At 43.9% G+C, this 21,238-nt stretch overlaps 1 protein-coding gene across 1 annotated transcript in view; it reads right to left on the bottom strand.

The window, feature by feature from the left end:
* Nucleotides 1–20,641, bottom strand: part of lrp13b (low-density lipoprotein receptor related-protein 13 b) — a 35,090-nt gene extending 14,449 nt beyond the window's left edge. The window contains exons 1-28 of the mRNA XM_076302458.1: nt 20,461–20,641; nt 20,135–20,248; nt 19,683–19,802; nt 19,005–19,208; nt 18,497–18,665; nt 18,159–18,327; nt 17,703–17,925; nt 16,945–17,163; nt 16,488–16,694; nt 15,945–16,163; nt 15,526–15,690; nt 14,982–15,245; nt 14,533–14,748; nt 14,020–14,172; nt 13,380–13,646; nt 12,674–12,889; nt 11,893–12,054; nt 11,488–11,754; nt 10,987–11,199; nt 9,310–9,603; nt 6,944–7,159; nt 5,404–5,418; nt 4,416–4,583; nt 3,989–4,204; nt 3,288–3,517; nt 2,777–2,906; nt 1,984–2,177; nt 1,322–1,508 (exon numbers count right to left, since the gene is read on the bottom strand). Coding sequence (XP_076158573.1) covers nt 1,322–1,508; nt 1,984–2,177; nt 2,777–2,906; nt 3,288–3,517; nt 3,989–4,204; nt 4,416–4,583; nt 5,404–5,418; nt 6,944–7,159; nt 9,310–9,603; nt 10,987–11,199; nt 11,488–11,754; nt 11,893–12,054; nt 12,674–12,889; nt 13,380–13,646; nt 14,020–14,172; nt 14,533–14,748; nt 14,982–15,245; nt 15,526–15,690; nt 15,945–16,163; nt 16,488–16,694; nt 16,945–17,163; nt 17,703–17,925; nt 18,159–18,327; nt 18,497–18,665; nt 19,005–19,208; nt 19,683–19,802; nt 20,135–20,248; nt 20,461–20,641 — 5,398 coding nt within the window. The remainder of the gene's footprint in view (nt 1–1,321; nt 1,509–1,983; nt 2,178–2,776; nt 2,907–3,287; nt 3,518–3,988; nt 4,205–4,415; nt 4,584–5,403; nt 5,419–6,943; nt 7,160–9,309; nt 9,604–10,986; nt 11,200–11,487; nt 11,755–11,892; nt 12,055–12,673; nt 12,890–13,379; nt 13,647–14,019; nt 14,173–14,532; nt 14,749–14,981; nt 15,246–15,525; nt 15,691–15,944; nt 16,164–16,487; nt 16,695–16,944; nt 17,164–17,702; nt 17,926–18,158; nt 18,328–18,496; nt 18,666–19,004; nt 19,209–19,682; nt 19,803–20,134; nt 20,249–20,460) is intronic.
* Between the last annotated feature and the right edge of the window lie 597 nt (nt 20,642–21,238).

The raw sequence follows: 21,238 nt of genomic DNA, 5'->3' as shown, positions 1-21,238 counted from the left end.
CAACTTGACATGAGAAAACAATGGCACGTTGCCTTGAACAGTTCTGTACTTGACAACTTTGGTTCCTAAAGTTATCCGTAGGACCATGTGTTATCAGCACTTGTTGCCCGTGTTGCACCAATCTGTCGTCACAGCTGCGGCACGCACCATTCAGTGTCATCTCATGCTCTTGTAGATGTGAACAGATCTATTAATATTTCTATATGCTGAAGGCAGCCGTTGAAGATGTGAATCTCTGAAAATGACTAATGGCCTCCTTACACCAAACAACTTTGACAAGAATTGGGAAAGATTCTTGAAAGACTGTAGTCTTTTAACAAATGCCCCCATTCAAGCTTTACTCAAAAGACTCCAATCTTTCAAGACTCTTTACCAAATCTTGTCAAAGTTGTTTGGTGTAAGGTGGCCATAACGCATTGACGCTCATTACCATGTGTTGCTTTCCTACCCTCAGATGATCTGAAACATGCTTCCACTGTGAAACTGAAAGATTCAAATCTTATCCATTCAGGTGGAAAACATTTTGTTTTGAAAAACTCAACCGTCATTTCTGCTAGGTCTGTCATTTACCTTTGGGACACCACACCTTGCATTCCATACATGCAAGTGAGGGAGGTGACATCTTCAAAAGTTCTGAAACTCCATTTGTCACAGCAGAGTTCAAACTCTGCAGTGACAAATAGATGAACAGGATGCACTATTCACAAGACAAATAGGCACTGTTTGTGTCACAGGGCTGCACTGAGGATCATTGCATTACGGTCATATTTGCTCCTCTGTAAATGAAGCTATGGTCCAGTATCAATCGTTTGATTTCTATTTCTTGAACTGACTGGCAATGACCATCGACTGCACTTCTCACCACAGCAGAAATGGGGCATTTTGATTGTTGACTAGCACAGAAGCACGTGTCAAGCTTACACTCGATGCTTGTTTTAAGCCCCCACCGTCGACTTTAAGGCACCTAACCCTACCCCTAGTGCCTTCCATGCAGCGCTGCCTGGAAGACGACGTTGGGGACTTAAAACAACAAAGAGACGAATTGTACTTGATAAGGGCTACAGAGGAAACTACATTGGCCTCAGGGAACCTCCATGCCAACACAGATAGTGTAGACATGAGTCACTGGATATGGAAATATAACTGGTGTGCTAACCATCATATTTGGTTACAGAACCTCAAAACTCAAAGATCAAAAACAGTATTCCAGCAAAGCGGAAATGTGACCTTCCACTAGTACAGAACGAAAAGAAAATATATTGAATTTGGAGAAAGAGAAACAATCTCCCTCCCCCTCTCTCAAACAAACACACGCACACACCTGGTGTTTTACAGGTTCTCCCGTCAGGCTCCAACAGGAAGCCAGGGCTGCACTGGCAGAGGAAGGATCCGCGGGAGTTGAGGCAGATGTGTGAGCATGCAGGCGGGCCACTCTCCTTACACTCGTCCACATCCTTACAGGTCAGCCCGTCCGCCTGCAGCCTGAAGCCTGCCTTACACATGCACCTCTGCCCACCAACATGGAGAACAGATCTCAGTTTAAAGACCAACTGATATTTTGGCCTGTTAGCAGAACAGTACTTTTACAGCAAAATTAAAAGAACGAATGTGTACATCCTTTTGCATGGCTACAAAATGACAAAAGACTGAATTATTGCACTGAATCATATACATTTTTCAAATAGTCATAACTGTATGCACATCCTATGAAATCAATGTCTGACTTACATGCCAAACTATGCTCTCTGTTTATAGCTTGAAAACCCAAAAGGTAGCTATAGACCCTTTCAACAATAAAAACAAAAACAATGCTTGAACATTCTATTTGGTTCCCAATCAACTTCCTCTGCATTAAGATAACATATGGAATGTTAAAACGGAAGCCTTGTGGGCCCAACTATGATGCTGATAATGGAACTCTTGAAAGGGTTTATATGAATAGGCCAAGGGTGCATGGGGGACTTGGGGAGACATGCAGCCTACCGCTCCGTGAGGAGTTTGGACGCATGTGTGGTCACAACGGGGGCTGCCGGAGGAGGTGCAGTTGCTTTTGGCACACCCTGGGCCTTCGTCCGAGCTGTCCAGACAGTTAGTGGCTCCGTTACACACTAGCGCCAGGTCCACACACTCGCCACTTCTGCACGGGAACTTCCCAGTCAGGCACTTCACCTGGCCACCTACGTCACCGCAGAATAACAATCAATCATGTTTACAAACACACTGCATGGAATCACTGCCAGTGATGGGGCTGCATCATTTGGGGGAAATATCTAATAAAATTTTTTCTGACAGATACTGTGATAGTGATTTGATTTGTGATAATAAATAAATAAATAAATAAATAAATAAATAAAAAAAAGGTCAAGCTTCAGCTCAATATTCCAACTTCGTTGAAGTAAGCCTACTTGGGCTTGGTTATCATGCCTAGTGCACTACAAGCTCAGCACTCAAGTTAGACGACATGAATAGAGATATGACTACATTAAACCACTGGGACAGAGTTGTGAGCTGCACAATTAATTTCAGCCTGTGATTAGCTAATTGCATGAGTTCAAAATGAGATTTTGATTAAACAAATATAAAATTATGTTTTATGTTATAACTTTGTCGTTTTAGGCTTATTGTATGTCAATTCAGCGAAAGAGACAGGGAAATCTGAGTACAGGGCCATTTACAATGACTCATTTAAAACTGCACCCAAACCACTGCCCTAACCGGTTGATCAAGTTATGACCATCAAAATAAAGCCGCACATTAGGCATGCAACAGCACTCACATCCAGTCTCATCGCTGTGGTCATGGCAGTCGTTGGTGCCGTCGCACCTCCAGGACTGGGGGATACACTGGTCCTTAGAGGAGCATGCCCACTGCATCTCTCCGCACTTCAGCAGTGAAGTCTTACAGTTCTAGAAGATTCCCCAGGGAGGCATATGGAAAGGGTAAATGCACCACAAATCATGCTGTTACATAAACATTTATTAATTTAACAGATGTTTTCATCCAAAGCAATTTACAAAATGAGGATCAACATTCAAGCGCCCTTGTAAATGAAACCTAGACCCAACCACCATGCCACCTAGACCCAACCACCTAGACCCAACCACCTAGACCCAACCACCATGCCACCTAGACCCAACCACCTAGACCCAACCACCTAGACCCAACCACCTAGACCCAACCACCTAGACCCAACCACCTAGACCCAACCACCATGCCACCTAGACCCAACTGCCACCCTCTGCGCACCTCCAGCTGCCCTCTTCCCACCTCCAGCTGCCCTCTCTCACCCGCTCATCGGAGCCGTCGCTGCAGTCCTCATCCCCATCACAGAGCCACTCCTGCAGCAGGCACTCATCACTCCCTGGGCAGCGCAGCTGCGGGGGGCATGTGGGTGGCTGGCTGCACCCCTTCTCGTCCGAGTGGTCCCGGCAGTCAGCGTGGCCGTCGCAGCGCAGGGGCTGGTCCACACACTGGCCGTTACCACACTGGAACTGATCACTCCCGCACGCCTCCACCACTGGATGGAAGATAAGGACAGGAAAAAAAAAGAAACCAAAAAAAAAAAAATATGTATTTATATGTGTGTGTCACTCTGGATCTGGTCTTACAGGCAAAATGTTACCCAATATATACATTTAGAGCCAGAGTGTGTGACATCTAATTTCTAGGTGTAAAATCAGAGGTCAGCACCTCATTAATAATATTTTGGTCTGTGTTACTCTGTGGCGTTTTTTGTTCCTGTCCTTGTATAGATAAACACATGAAACAAACAGCTCACTATATATGTATGGACAAGTATTGTGGAAGGCAAAAAGATATACTATGGAAATAAGAATATGTATACTTTCCCTATAGGATATCCACTATAATATCTACTTTAAAAAAAATACTAACAATATCAACAAGAGCCACTGCTCAGTACAAGCACAATATGGAGGGCAGTGCTGGTTATGACACCTCAAACATTTGCAAAGGTCCAGTGACTCACCACAATTAGCCTCGTCAGAACCATCTGTACAGTCTTTTTCTCCATCACATAAGAAACCTTCAGGGATGCAGCGGGTCTTGTTATCACAGCGATGGCTGCAGCTCTTAGTGGCCTTGAAGCAGTCCAGCTCATCTGAGCGGTCCTGACACTGAGGTGTGCCATCACACACCTGCTTTTGGTCAATACACATCCTGCCATGGGCACACTGAAACTGACCTGTGGATGAAAATGACTTATATGCACACTTTTTAAATGTAGCAGACTCTAGTCTAGAACATAGTTTTTCATCTTAAAATAGAAGTAAGTAGACAAAGTAAAGAAAAGTAGTTAAGTTTCATCAGGTAATGCTTCCATGCCAGCCGCTGCCATTCTCCAAAGTCATAAACACCCACCATGCCTGTATGGACAAGTTAAAACACCTCCTCACCTGGTTTGCAGGTGAGGTCACACCCGTCCTCATCCGATCCGTCTCGACAGTCCTTCTCTCCATCACACACGTGGCTGTACAGAACGCACTCGGTCCCATCCCGACACGCTTTGGAGCCCAAACGACACTTCAGAGGCGAAGCCGTGGTCCAACGGGATTTGTATCCAGCTTTGAGAGGTGATAACAGGAGAAAATAAGTTCTGTTTGGCAGTCATAATGACCCGCATACCATGTCCATGTCAAAGTATGGAAATGGGCATCACCGGTCAGCAAAAATAACTTCATATTTCTCTTACATGAACATCTGCTCATAATCCCTTCTGCTTTCATACAACGCTTCAGTCAGAGACCAAACATAGACTTACCCAACAAACATATCAACCCATCTCCTTAGAGACCCAACAGACTTATGTGCATCTACTTTGTTCATTGTTTACATTTATGTATGTTGTTTACATTGTTTACATTTGATCTCAATCACAACCAGAATGCTCCCAAAGGCGAACTCACAGCAGTTCCTCTCATCCTGTCCGTCCTGGCAGTGGTGTGTCCCATCACAGATCTGCAGCTGGGTCAGACACCTGGTGCCGCCGTCACACGTGCGGTCACAGGAGGAGGGTTGCTTTGGACACTTCTTCTCGTCCGAGCCGTCGGGACAGTGGTTGCGTCCGTCACATACCAGCTTTCTCTCGATACACTTGCGTCGGTCCTCACAGAGGAAGTGGGCTACAGAAGCCAAATTGGGAGAGATTAGTGTGATGTGACCATATGAAAAATACTATTTATTTAATAATTTGAGTATGCATGTCAGATTTCAGTACCGACAATGCGGCCGTAGGGTTCACACCTGAATAACCTAATCTGGTTTGACTCTAGAGAGGCTTTGTATGACTTGCAAATAAATCTCTAAACATTCCCTATATTGTAACAGACCTGATCCATATAGCACACGTTTGTATTTTACCTGGATCTGAGCATGCATCCACACAGTCTCTTTCATCGCCTCCATCAGGGCAGTCTCTCCTGCCATCACACAGCTGGGTCTGGGAGATGCACAGGGACGTGCCCTCACACAGTACCGAGGGGAACCTGCAGGGGGACGGGGTTGGACCAGGCATAGTGAGACCTGTTGGTGACAGACAGAGGCAAGACAAGAGAGTTTGTATAGCGCATTTCACAGACAAGAGAACTCAACGTGCTTTACATCTTAGAATGGCAGATAATAATAAATAAAAGCATAAGGGACAAATAAAGAAGGAAAATATAAAAAGAAATACTTACGTGAACATAAAATACAGGAATGACGTAAAACATAAAAGGTCATAAAATGCATAAAAAGAGTGCAGCGTGAAACTCTAAAACAGGTATACATGAGGGGAATGGCTCCCTTGAAGGGATCAAATGTGAGCGGAAAACTAATGGTTCCTGGACAGGAGTTTTTCCCTCTAAAAAAGACTGCTGTAATTAACTCTGATGAATATTGGATGAATTCATTTACAAAACGATTTGGAACCAGCGACCACAATATTAACATTTCATACAGACTACTATAGGCATAAATCTATAGGGATGCACCGATTGTGACTGACACCTAGGTTTACAATAACAGTTAATGCTAATAACTATATTTATTTTTTAATTGTTTGTTGTTTTGTTTTACTGTTAAATACCCTACAATGGCCGGGAAATGAAAATGATTCAGTTATTTTTCAATTCATATTTTTGTAGATATTTTATGTTCACTTATACCATTTAGCTAGTGCAGAATTGATGCGACATAACAGATGAACATTAGCCACTGCCAAAATTATTTACTGATAAGATGATTCCAGTAAACTAGGCAAGTATTGGCTGATACCAATGTTTGGCTGATATCAGTGCATCCCAACATAAATCAGTACAGAGTGTTTTTGTAATCCTTCCTGGTGTTGTTCATCATGCATGTTTGCAGTACCCCCTTTCAGATATGCTGTTCCAATTTTATGTAAATAGGGCCAACAAGCTGTATTCTAATAATAGAAAGGCATTTCAATCACAGTGTACTGAACCTGTGTCAGTACGTGTACAATGGCATACATACATGTATGTCAACCATTGACTAAACCTGGATTAGTCAGTCAAATCAAAGCTCAGCATTGCAAGGTGCGTTCAGCTGTTTACGCGCAGGGACAGAGGGTGCGGAACGGTTTATAGAACATTTAGACATTGTTGGTTCTCTTTATGGAGCATGCATTGCTGGTTCCGAGTTGCAGAATGTGGACATGTTAAGTGTGTTTTAGTGCTGGCTAAAAATGTGGCTTTGATGGTCCAAAAAGCATGTCCAAAGAGCTAAGAATCTAGAATGAAGTTTTGGCACCCCCATATGGTCAAAGAAAACTACAGCAGTTCACCTCATCTGAACATTACAAAGTTTCTATTGTATGAACAAGATGAGCTAGCTCCTCAAAGTCAAATGACTTTGAAAAGGCAACAGGTCACATTAAGTACAAAGAAAATCTCTGAGATATGTTATGTTACTTTAAACTCACTGCAATTAGCCTCATCAGTGCCATCCAGGCAGTCTCTTTCTCCATCACACACAAAGTTTTGTGGGATGCAGCGGGTCTTCTCATCACAGCGATGGCTGCAGCTCTTAGAGGCCTTGAAGCAGTCCAGCTCATCTGAGCGGTCCTGACACTGAGGTGTGCCATCACACACCTGCTTCTGGTCGATACACATGCTCCCATGGGCACACTGAAACTGACCTGCAGATGAATTAAACACAGACAAGCATGATGAGTGACTAGCATTCCATCAATAGTGAGAGGAATTGGTGGTTTCTTTATTGCGATTCCAGCTGCTGCATGAAGGCATGAAAAGGGTATATTTGTTCAGTACAGGACTCTTAGAACTAATTCCTCTTTCTGAGTTCCTGCTTGATAACCCCAAAGTTGCTCTGTTGATGTTTTCTCCCCCTTTGGTTAGGCCATGATTCTTTTCTTTCTTTGGTTAGGCAGTCAGACTACTGCTAGCGCAATATGCATTATGAAGGGAGAGCCATTACAGATCCTGGGTACAATGTATTTTGTATAAATGTTGCACCTCGTGTCCTGTTCCTTTGTAGTTTTAGATATGCTTGGTTGTCGATTGGCCTCTATGGCAATACATGTTGTACTGTGAAGGAGCATTTTTACGGATTCCGGGTACAACAAATGGCTCATGCTTTGTAATGCGAATCGGCTTTGTTGTTGATCAGGCACTGTGGGAAATCCCCCACCTATAGCACAATGAATTAAAAACATTTCCGTTGTATGTCGGAAATCACCTGGTTTGCAGGTGAGATGACACCAGTCCTCATCCGATCCGTCTCTACAGTCCTTCTCTCCATCACACACGTGGCTGTGGAGGACGCACTCACTGCCGTCCCGGCACGCTTTAGAACCCAAGCGACACTTCAGCGGGGTTGTCTTGGAGATCTTGGTAGCAACGGTGGGACAACCCAACTCATCAGATCCATCAAAGCAGTGGGAGCGCCCGTCACAAACCAAATTCCTCTCGACACACTTCCGCCTGTCCTTGCACAGGAAGTGTCCTGAGGAGGATGGAGAGGACAACTGATAAATCTCTAATCATACTGGCATAACAGCCATTTCATTACAGCAACAATTACATATGGGGACGCTTGACTGCCTTTGGAGCTGTATTGTGCATGCATGTGTATTATAGCTCAAAATGCACAACTCCATGAAGCCTACTGTACCTGCTATAGCTATATATACCTGGATCTGAGCATGTATCCACACAGCCCTGCTCATCTGCTCCATCAGGGCAGTCTCTCCTCCCATCACACAGCTGGGTCTGGGAGATACACAGGGACGTGCCCTCACACAGTACTGAGGGGAACCTGCAGGGGGAGGTGATGGTGGTGGCGGTGGAGGCTGGTGCCAGGGTAGTAGAACCTGTTGGTGACAAAATAATTCAAATAAGTCGTAGCTAAGAACCTATATAGTACATTTACAACAGTTAATAAAACAAAGCAAGTACACCATTAATATCTGATTCCAGTTAAATATCCAACACTGGCTACCTGTCTAAACAACTTATTCTTAAGTGTGACCGGTGTGTTTAGCTATTCACATAGAAAAAGAAAAATAGTTGCAACACTTAAGAGTGTAAGGGGACTGGATAACGGAATGTCAGCGTGCTAAGTGCACCACCAGGTGTCAACTAACAATACGGGATTAGAATGGAATTAAACATTCCACAGCCAATTTGCTCTCCAAAAATCAACAGAAATGTTCACCAAGATATGGGGGACACTGTGGCACAGCATCCATACTACATTTGGGTTCGAAGTCCAACCTGGGTCATTTTCTGACCACAGCCCATCTCTCCCTCCCTCGCTTCCGGTCACTTTTAACTGTCCTGTCTGATTAAAAGGCATAAAAGCTAAACAAACAACAACAACAAAAAAAAAAAAATACCAGGAGGCCCAGTGGACTCTCCACAATTAGCTTCATCAGTGCCATCCAGGCAGTCTCTCTCTCCATCACACACAAAGTTTTGTGGGATGCAGCGGGTCTTCTCATCACAGCGATGGCTGCAGCTCTTAGAGGCCTTGAAGCAGTCCAGCTCATCTGAGCGGTCTTGACACTGAGGTGTGCCATCACACACCTGCTTCTGGTCGATACACATGCTGCCATGGAAACACTGGAACTGGCCTGCAGGTGGTGCAATTTATATATTATGTATATATAAATAAAAATCAGACAATCTAATACAAAGCCAGTTGTGTCACAGCAAAAGTGCTCCATCACCTCACAACACTACTACAACCTTCTTAGCCTTTTGAACAAACACAGGCTGATTCATTACACACTTGATAACAGCATGAGTTGCTCAGCATCAACCTCACCTGGTTTGCAGGCGAGATCACACCCGTCCTCATCCGATCCGTCTCTACAATCCTTCTCTCCATCACACACGTGGCTGTGGAGGACGCACTCACTGCCGTCCCGGCACGCTTTAGAACCCAAGCGACACTTCAGAGGGGTTGTCTTGGAGATCTTGGTAGCAACGGTGGGACACCCAACCTCATCAGATCCATCAAAGCAGTGGGAGCGCCCGTCACAAACCAAATTCCTCTCGACACACTTCCGCCTGTCCTTGCACAGGAAGTGTCCTGAGGAGGTGACTGTTAGCTTTGATACTACAACACAAATGCATATGTGGCAGCATATTTATCAAGTTCTCTATGCAGAATCATCCAAAGCCCACCTGGATCTGAGCATGCATTAACACAGCCCTGCTCATCTGCTCCATCAGGGCAGTCTCTCCTCCCATCACACAGCTGGGTCTGGGAGATACACAGGGACGTGCCCTCACACAGTACCGAGGGGAACCTGCAGGGGGGCGGGGTTGGCATTGCCATGGCAACACCAGCAGTCAACTCTGTTGACAAAAGGACTTTAAGTGAATGTTCTCTCAGAAGGCCACTGGTTTGAGATCATGTTGAGTTTTTAAGTCTTATTTATGTTTCAGCAAAGGAACAGCTACCGCTAGCTACATCAGCATCTCCTTAGTCTTAAGTGCAAGCAGGTTTACGCAGTTATTCACAAAGTGGACAGATGCAGTACTGTAGACCCCTGTGATGTGGATTGAGGAACAAAGGCAAGTCCAGTGGAACACCCCAGTTGCTAAATATATGAAATATATGACAGTATATGCAACAGTTTACTCAACTCTGTGATCTTGCAGATCTAGACTCTAGAGAGCAGACAGTGTTAAAGCAACATGATGGAAGAATCAATATTTATGACCTTTGGGTCAATATTCAATGCCATTTACAGAAGACGAAGACGAAGACGAAAGGGTCATGATCCTACCCATTCAAAATTGCTACATAGTGCAATATGAAATGTTCCAGGAGCACATTGGCAATGTCAGATTTCACTCCCCGTGTTGTAAGTCAGAGTAGCCTCAAAATGAGCTTGAGGCCATTATATTAAAGAAGCACTATGCAACAATTTTAGCAAAAATGACCTTAATTATGCAGGTTGAGTCGTTTTGATGGTTCTACAACACTTTCTGGGTCGTTTGGTGGATGCTTAGTCTCCCCCCATCGCTTCTCCGCGGAAAAAACAAAGTTGTTGCTGTTGAAGTTGTAAGTAGCCTACCCTTGGGTGAACTTCGTCTTTGCAATGTGGTTTGATAGTCTCTTGAACAATATGTTTGCTCGACTGTTTTAATTATGAGCCCTGTATGTGTTTAGCTTGGTTTCTTGATGGCTAGCTCGCTAGCTAGTAGGGGGTTAGCGTAGCAGTCACTTGCTACCGAAGCTGCAGGGGGAGCTGTGTAGTGAAAAATGCAAGCCCAAATCCTGCGAAAACCCAGAAACAGCGAAGGAATAATCAGACCTGCATAGTGCTTCTTTAAGGTAAAAGAACTACATTGTGTTGTGTTTGAAGCCATTATATTAAGGTAAAAGAACTACATTGTGTTGTGTTTGAAGCCATTATACTAAAGGTAAAAGAACTACATTGTGTTGTGTTAGTCAAGCGTTTGGTGCTCCCACATATACAGAGCTACTCACGGCAGTTAGCCTCGTCAGTGCCATCCAGGCAGTCTCTCTCTCCATCACACAGGAAGTGTTCAGGGATGCAGCGGGTCTTATCACAGCGATGGCTGCAGCTCTTCGTGGCCTTGAAGCAGTCCAGCTCATCTGAGCGGTCCTGACACTGAGGTGTTCCATCACACACCTGCTTTTGGTCAATACACATGCTGCCATGGAAACACTGGAACTGGCCTAGAGACAGAGACTTTATAAGTTACTATGTTTCAGAGATCATTGAAGTTACTGTGAAGGCATCCGCATATGCAGACCGAGCCTTCACTAGAGTCCAACCCTGACAGACACTACATTCTAAATGTACTCTAGGCCATCAAACAAACATGAATGCACATAACATACGCACACAGAGCAAACAGGCCACAACACAATTATTTAATGGCTTATACTCACGTTACTGATCAAGTTTCAATATTTTTAGTACAACAATTACCACATTACAGGATTTATGGTTCACTTTCTCACCTGGTTTGCAGACAGGATCACACCCCTCTTCATCCGATCCGTCTCTACAATCCTTCTCTCCATTACACACATGGCTGTGGAGGACGCACTCACTGCCGTCCCGGCACGCTTTAGAGCCCAAGCGACACTTCAGCGGGGTTGTCTTGGAGATCTTGGTAGCAACAGTGGGACACCCAACCTCATCAGATCCATCAAAGCAGTGGGAACGCCCGTCACAAACCAGATTCCTCTCGACACACTTCCGCTTGTCCTTGCACAGGAAGTGTGCTATAGAATTGGGAAAATAAGGCAACACCCTCAAAATTGGCCAAACATGAACAACCTTTAACATCTAAAATGTACTTCTAACACAAGTGGAAAATAGGCATCCTTTTAAGCCCAATGTATAAGCTACAGTATAAATACCTGGATCTGAGCATGTATCCACACAGCCCTGCTCATCTGCTCCATCAGGGCAGTCTCTTCTCCCATCACACAGCTGGGTCTGGGAGATACACAGGGACGTGCCCTCACACAGTACCGAGGGGAACCTGCAGGGGGACGGGGTTGGTGCAGGAGTGGGGAAACCTGTTGACACAGAGAGGATTCAGTGTTTCCCATACATTGACTTATTTGTGGCGGCCCACCACAATATCAACATTGACCACCACACAATGATTTTTTCAGGTTGTACTAAATTGTGCTTTAAATCTGGTTAGCATCATAACCACACTGCGCTAATTTGTAAAAAACTGTTGCATTCAAGTTCATTCTGCAAACCTACCACCACAAATAGAATTCAGTTATGTGGGAAACAGTGGAATTACTTGTTCATAAACAGCAGACGCTAATAAACAAGATTATGTTTTGCTGCCATTTCATGTATTTATGGAACATTTCCTCTGGTTCTACAAACCCCAAAGCATGACTTGTTTTAGTCATTCCCCAACTCTTACTCTCCTTTGTCTCTCTCATGACAAAAGTAACTCACTGCAATTTAATTTACGTATAGTATAATCACAAATGAAACTTGGATAATCAAGTCAGCTGTAAAAAGGACTGTGACAGAAAGGTGATTAGACATGAAATATGTATTGCTATGGATATCAGTGAGCCAAAGCATTCATAGCCCTTCCAGATAAGATGGCAGATCATTGGCAAAATGATCAATATTCCCTAGACATATAAATGAGCAGAAGTGACTCACCACAATTAGCCTCGTCAGTGCCATCTGTACAGTCTTTTTCTCCATCACATAAGAAGCCTTCGGGGATGCAGCGGGTCTTGTTATCACAGCGATGGCTGCAGCCCTTAGTGGCCTTGAAGCAGTCCAGCTCATCTGAGCGGTCCTGACACTGAGGTGTGCCATCACACACCTGCTTCTGGTCAATACACATGCTGCCATGGGCACACTGAAACTGACCTGCAGAAAACACACAGATCCATTAACCAAAAACCTATTTTAAAATTAGTAATTTCAAGACTTAACAGCACTGGAGGTTTAAACATTGTATCTTGTCAGATATGGAAGAGTTTTATAATCAAAAGGCTTTACTTCTTGCTACAGGTCTTATTTTAGGTGAAGAACCTCCATCCATAGTAAAGCCTGTTTATCATTCAGCAATTTTAAAGTTAAAGTTGACTAGTATTTGGCAGATTTTATGCAAAATGACATGGACTCGCAACGGTGGTGAGTCAAAACCAGGATGACCGATTGTCAGTCAGTCAGACGTTACCGCTGCTCCACCAATTTTGTCCACAACTTGTTGACGGCAGCCTATAGCACTGACAGGCGATTTTAATAGTCAACTTTTCGGCTAGCTGATGACTCCTAATCTGCACATGAATCCATTTGAAACAAAAATATTACAAAAAAGTATGTATGCATGTTATGCATGTATGTATATATTTACCTGGTTTGCAGCGGAGATCACACCCCTCTTCATCTGATCCATCTCTACAGTCTTTCTCTCCATCACACACGTGGCTGTGGAGGACACACTCCGTCCCGTCCCGGCACGCTTTAGAGGCCAAATGACACTTCAGAGGGGTGGTCTTGGAGGTCTTGGTATAAACGTTGGGACAACCAACCTCATCAGATCCATCAAAGCAGTGGGCGCGCCCGTCACAAATCAGCCTTTTCTCAATACATTTCCGCCTGTCCCTGCACAGATACTGGCCTGGTGAGAAGAATGGCAGAGGTCACATTTTGTTGACCGCCTCTGTGAACTATGGACTTCTGTTATATCTGTTATACAGTCCACACCTGGACTCATTGTGACTCACACTGATTATTTATGGGCTTTGGTTAAAAAAAATGCGTCAGCCAAATGTAATGTAATTTAATACATCAGGGTGCCCTGAAGACGGCCAATAGGGCCTCAGCGCGTATAGGATCTTGTGCTTTTAAACATGTTGAATTAAAGGCTTTTTTCAATTATTGTTCTAAATGGAGTGCCTTTGTTACTTTCCTTTTTTTACCTTTGCACACACCCTACAAAAGAGCGAGTGTTTGCGCTTATATCGCTTTTTTTGTTTTCTCTCGTTTAATACCTCTTTTTGGACAGTTGCTGAGGCAGGCCTTTTCATCCCAGCCATCAGGGCAGTCTTTCCTTCCATCACAGAGCTGGTCAGGAGCGATGCAGAGGGACGTCCCCTCACACAGCACTGAGGGGCCATCACATCTTGGAGCCGGAGGGGGAATGGCTGCAACAGTCCAGAACAACAAAAAGACAGACAAAAAGGCTTAACTTGTACATGTCCACACGTTTCAAAATACCTTTTATAATGGGAAAAAAAGACTGAACATTTTTGAAGGTGAAAATGCAAATCAAAATGTATTTTAGGCATCTAAAATGAGAAGGCTACAGCACAGAAATCATGGTGAGCACCTGTATTGTATAGGGGCAACATGGCTAATTATGGCTCATCATTGGTTTATATTTATCACTAACAGTGACCTGATCAGCAGTTCTATATTGTTGCAATTTACACGATGCAAGAGGAAACCCTAAAATGGAGATCTTGGCAGATGATTTTGGTCCTGTGTAAAATACTAGTGCTCACCACAGCCAGCCTCGTCCGAGGAGTCCCAGCAGTCCTGGACACCGTTGCAGATGAACACCTGGGGTATGCAGCGGCTCTGGCCGTCACAGCGCAGAGCGCAGCTCTTGGTGGGCACCCAGCAGTCCAGCTCGTCTGAGCGGTCCGGACACTGTGGCGTCCCGTCGCACACCTGCTTCTGGTCAATACACTTCCTCCCATTAGCACACTGGAACTGGCCTAAGTGGGGAGCGGCTCAGTCTTAATAAAATCGTTTAGAACATTGCCATTTATTTCACCATTTGTTAATACTTTGAAGACTACAGCAAGGTTTAAACAAGACAAAATCAGACAAACTTCAGGCACCCTTCCAATCCTTCAAGCTGAAGGAGTCCGAAATTAACTAAAATGAGTCCAAGATGAACTGCACTAGTGGAGTCTATGATAAGGGTGAAGACTAGAGTAGCATTCACCTTCCTGACACAGATCACACCCGTCCTCATCCGATCCGTCTCTACAATCCTTCTCTCCATCACACACGTGGCTGTGGAGGACGCACTCACTGCCGTCCCGGCACGCTTTAGAGCCCAAGCGACACTTCAGAGGGGTTGTCTTGGAGATCTTGGTAGCAACGGTGGGACACCCAACCTCATCAGATCCATCAAAGCAGTGGGAGCGCCCGTCACAAACCAGATTCCTCTCAATACACTTCCGCCTGTCCTTGCACAGGAAATGAGCTGAGGAGGTGGGACAATACAGCAATCATTACTCAGTCAAAACAAATCTTTCATCTGACAGTTTCATTCATTGTTCATAGATTCATTCATGGTTATCATTTAAATTTCATGGTAACAATGACATTTCCTAATCCCATACCCTCCATCTTTCCTTGAACATTTGCTATCAGTCTTTACTATCTTTCAATGACGAGACCCATAATAGATCTAGTAGAAGTTTAAGTTTATTAGCCCAAGTTTGTTTATTAGGTTTTAAGATGCTGAAATGTATTAATCATACCTGTATTAAAGCACGACTTGACACAGCCCTGCTCATCTGCTCCATCAGGGCAGTCTCTCCTCCCATCACACAGCTGGGTCTGGGAGATACACAGGGACGTGCCCTCACACAGTACCGAGGGGAATCTGCAGCTTTGCTCTCGACTGACCTTGATGGAAGTTTGACCTATGAAAATTCAAAGGCCTTTAGAAGACTAAAGCAAGTAATGCTAGTAATGCAAGTAATGCTAATTATATTCATCCATCCATTCTCTTACAAACTTGAATAACTTCACATTAGTTCAACCTGGCCATTACAGATAGTTCTTCATTTCAGTAACCAATGCATACATCAAAAAGGTCAGTGTAATTGGCTATCATTTTCTGCCAGTGGGCAGAAGCTTGTAAAAGCAGATCCCCAGATCGGTTTCTGTCACAAACCTGACATTAGCTCCAATTCTGCAACCACCACACCAACGATGCCTTTCTCTACAGGGGTTTCAGTGACCCATGCTCCATCCTTCCGTCCCCACAGTGTAATGACGTTCCTGGCATAGGACACTATGAATGGCTCCGAGACCGCCTCGATATCCCCCTGGACGCTCCAGCTCTTTCCCAGGGAATATTTCTTCATCTTCAACAGACTCACTATCTGTAGTCCTGTGAGAAAACATGGCAGATTAGTTACATTCATTATATAATTCATAAACAGACTGGTAGAAAAGATGGAGTCCATTCAAGCACATTTTCCCCAGACACACTGCACTTACTCAGAGCTGAAAAATTCATTTTTAAGAGCATCTGATCAACATTCTCTTTACAACTGGGACATACACATTAATTACCTACTGTACACAGACTGACCTGACATGGAATTCCACAGAAAAGCGTTAGAATTCCTGTCGAATGCCAGGTATCCAGAGGATTGCCCATCCATACAGAAAACGTTCTGGGCGTCCCCCCCAGAGAAACCAAGCGCCATACTGTGCACACAAGCGGTCTCCAGCCAATAGAGACGGCCCCTTTTCCAGTCCACATACAGGTCCTTGACCCCTCTCCAGCTCACGTATAAGGTTTTGGTGTAGCTGTGGTCAGGCAGGCTGAGGCTCACCGCGGTGACGCCAACGGTGAACCCGTCACATGAGCGCCAGATCAGGTTTCCCGTCTGTTGGTCCACACGCACCAAGCACACTGCAGTCATGTACAAAGAGACAAAAGATTGCTGTTTAATACAAAGTTAAAGTAAGACACAAAATATTGATATTGATATAGTACAAAGTATATGTATAGCATAAATATAGGAGTTTGAACATAAGACTTCCGATTGGAAGACATGTCAGAGTAAGAGTAGAGATTGGGGGTAGGGTGAGTGGATGGGCACACAGAGCAGTGCAGAGGTCTTATGTGTGTCCACATGCAGTCATCTTTTCATTCTACTTACCAGGACCAGGGGTTGGAATATACACAGACTCTCCTCCACTCAGCCACTGGCCCTTCAGATGTCCTGTCCCATTAATCCAGATGATGGAGCCAGCTCTCCAGCTGATATCAAAAGACTCAATGTCCTCCGTGGTGGTCAACAGCGACGTCTTCACAGGTGGATTCTTAGCAAACTCCAGCATGTATATATTGGTTGGTGTAGCATACACAAGCTTAAAATCTGAGTGCAGAGGGGGGAAAAAATGCATAGCATACACTGATTGATATTTACAAAACAGAATAAAATCGAGCCAAGTGATGATTATAATGGCTACATTTGAGAATGCTTGTAAGTGGTGGACATGAAACAATGTGCAAATTGTGTAAACTTGTGTGGCAAACATACATGAGCATGATCCATCCGATAGAGAGAGAAGTCCTTTGGGGCAAGCACACGTGTAGCCAACAGGGTCGACTTGGGACAGCAGACACAGAGGGCATCGTGATGCAACACAGGCAGCTGGTGCATCTGTGGAATTCAAAAACAGACGACTTACAGCGTCTACTGTATGTCCAATCACTTTTAAATGGATCATTTGGAAAACCAGAATGCCTAGAATGCACTTCATCTAAAGTTTTTACCCCTATAGGCAAGAGTTGCCATTTTCAACAGAAAAAAAAAAAATATATATATATAATTTTTTTTCAAACCTCAAACTTGGGTCAAGAGCACCAGTGAAAATAATGTAACATAGAAATAATAATCTGGTGAGCACTTACCATGAGGCTGCTGAAGGCTGTGATAGACAGTCATATGGGGCGAGGTGGCTTTGACGATAAAGTTGCTCTGTTTAGGGTCCTTTGGGTCGATTTGCCAAAGGAACTTCTCGTCTGCCCAGTAGAACAAACCCTCAAACACAGATAAAGCACGTGCAGCACGGCCTTTGAAGACGTCCCAAAATGTATAGCGCCCACTGCCATCGCACTTCACCGTCTCTATCGACTGAACAACCAGAGGAACGTTTTGGCAGAACTCAGATAAAGCCAGAGAAAGCATAAAATACATGCGCAATTTTGTTGCTAAATTGTATTAAAATTTTAGTTACACACTATGTGCTATTGACTGAAAACAAGCCCAGACACGTCATGGTGCATTGCTATGAGAGCATCAATATTACATGGTGCCTCAAAAAAAAAAAAAGATAGCGTGTGAATAGCGTAAAAAAAAAAAAATACCATTTTGAAATCACTAATCCAGTAGAGGCGACGAGAAGCTACATCCAGAGTGAGACCTCTTGGCAATTCTGCTGTGATGATAGCCAGGGACGACCTTTTGTAGCCATCCATGCTTGCCTTCTCAATGCTCAACTCTCCATTCTGGCCTTTGTTTATCCAAAACATGTTTCTTTACAAAAAAAAGGGGGAAAGGCTAGTAAGTGGTTTATTACAACAAAACTAAAATGTACATTTTCAGCACATGGATTTTGTGCATCTTATCTTTAGCTTTTCTGGCTCAAGCCAAACTATAGCAGATTCAGACACAGCAGCAGAGCATGTTCTGTAGTATCCCTCACCTCTCGGTGGGCAGTAAGACCAGGTCCAGAGGGGTGCCACCCTTGGCTATTACCACGGCAACACCATTGCCATCAGAGCTCCCAGCATACACAGTCTGTGTTTTGGCGCTGGTCCAGTAGACATGCCCATTCAGCCAATCACATGCAAGACTCCCAATCCCCATTTGTCCTGTGAAAGAACAAAATAATCATATATCTATATTCTAATATTTTTTGGTGCAACAGATTAGAATAGATAATTGAAATAAGATACTTGGCTATCCCCCCCCCCTCCCCCAGATGTTTCATATTCAAATTAAGCTAAATTGCATACATGAGTGCCTTTTTGTTTTGTCTTGCTCTGTTTGTGTTGACTTTGTAAAGTGAACTTGAGTCGGAGAAAGGCGCTATATATATAAAAAACGTATTATTATTCACATGAAGACACTTTCCAGTCACACAATAATCAGAAAAGGCTCGACTGCATAACCGATCAATTCAACTACAGCCACAACTGAGACAAACTCGCCTTGATAGAGGGTAGTAATCCTCTGCCCTTCAGCCTTAAAGATGCGGCCCTGGTCGTCAGCCCAGTAAATACTGCCACGCGCCAGATCATACGTGATGGCTACTGGGTCCTGGTCAGCTGTATACAGATTCTCAATTTGTCTAGTTTTCAAGTTCAGCAATCCAATGGCTCTCTTTCTGGTGGTCAAAAGCTTTGTTGCATTCCCTGATTAGAAAGACAACACAACAAGGAGAGGTTTCAACAATCTTTAAAACATCGGATGGGTTTTTAGCAGTCTTTAAAGCATTGCTGCACTATCCAGTTACAGTGATAGATCATACCTTGTGCCTGACAGGTATTAGCACGCTCCTTAAAACCATCACGACAGTGACAGGCAAAAGAGCCTGGTGTGTTGAAACATAATTGCTGGCATGGTCCATAAGGTTGGGAGCATTCATTTAAATCTGCAATATCCAGAGGGAATAAATCCAAAGTATTTTAATACCAGAGAAAAAAAAAACATTATTGTGCTATGCTGTCCTGTGTTACCTTACAATATTTATCACAGTATTCAGTGGAAATACTACAGCCTGTTTATAAAAAAAAAAATTTAAAAAAAAATAAATAAAAAAAAACTCAGGGGTGCGTGCGCACACACACACACACACACACACACACACACAGTCACCAGATCTGTACCTTCACAGTTAACTCCATCGGTAGAGAGAACCATGCCAGCAGGACACTGGCACTCGGCCCCCGCTGACTGATCCACACAGGCATGACTGCAACCTCCATTCCTCTCTGAGCATTTCTTACCTGAAGGAGTGCATGCAAAACCCCTGTATTATGAAAAGGCAATGTGCACAGTGCATCTACCTACAGTCATTTAGAGATGAAAGAGAAGAATGTAAAAGTTGAAAAGAAAATGGTGTACTGAAATCAGCCTTGGATTTTTCCTCCCAAAAAGAAAGCAAACAATGCTCTATTCAGCTGCCCTTGCACAAACAGAACATTCAACACACCACTGTTTTGAACACTTTGTAACGTTTCGTCCATTTTGAACTCAACCCAGGATCATTTCCTTTGGGGTACTCTAGTGTGAGCAGCACGTATGGCTTTGAATCAGATGCCTGTCAGTTTTTACTCACCACATGAGGCAGGCTCATCTCTGGCATCAGAACACTGAGTGATACCATCACATCTCTCTGAGGCCGTCAGACAAACTCCATCAGGACAGCGGAGTCTGGGGTCCCCACAAGGACCTATAACAGAATGTCACAACAATGGGTCAAAGGTCAATAAAAACCCATCAGCTCCCACTTCTGAGCTGGGATTAAGGATTTTCTATTCCTCACTTCGGTTTGCTGTAGGGGTCAGACCTTCACACACAGGTCATTAATTGCATAATTTTTTTTTTTTTTTTAAATAATCTAAATGAGTGATGGCTGAACGCTCTGGGCTGTACCCTACTTACCACAAGCCTCCTCATCGGAGTCGTCACCACAGTCGTTGCGTCCATTACATCTTAATTCTATCGGGATGCAGAGCTTGTTACGGCAAGTCCAGTCACCAGGCAAACACCCCGAGTTCTGTGTGCACATCCATTTATCTGAACCATCCGGGCAGTGGGCCTGACCGTTACACACTAAAGACATTTTCACACAGCTGGAACCATCCGCGCATTCAGTCTCACCTGGACCACACACTGAGAGAGAGATAATCACAACATTAAAGTGGTTTTAGCCTAATGTTAATCATGCAGAGAGAGAAACTACATTAGCTTGTCAATATTAAAATATGTCTGAGGCAATGTATTACATTGGTGATATTAGAAGAACAAAGCAGGCTAAATGTTTGGTCAAGTAGGGTATCTAAGGCAGTGGTCCGGATTTTAATACATCTCTACTCACAGCACTTCAATTCATCCGAGCCGTCGATGCAGTCACTGCCACCATCACATCGCCATGAACGACGAATACAAGTGCCATCGTCACACTGCCACTGCTCCTCTGTGCAAGTCTGATTGTATCCTGCAAAGAGTTACAGTGTCTAGATCTTTCTGCAAAACTAAGTGTTTTATGTTGGTCCAAACCACCCATTCCTTACCTAGAGCCAGAGGTGGGCACAAATACATCAAAAACTATTTTGTTACAAGCTACAAATACTGGCTCATGAAATGTAACAAAATAAAATACAAAATACTGATGTGAAAAATGTATTTCATTAAAATACAATTAATTAGTAATTTGAAA

This window comes from Alosa pseudoharengus, unplaced genomic scaffold (assembly GCF_046254945.1).
Source record: "Alosa pseudoharengus isolate Yale_2024_CS ecotype anadromous, Long Island Sound unplaced genomic scaffold, YU_APseudo_1.1 YU_APseudo_1.1_scf_24, whole genome shotgun sequence".
Classification (NCBI taxonomy): Eukaryota; Metazoa; Chordata; class Actinopteri; order Clupeiformes; family Clupeidae; genus Alosa; species Alosa pseudoharengus.
This window is presented reverse-complemented; position numbering and strand designations above follow the sequence as displayed.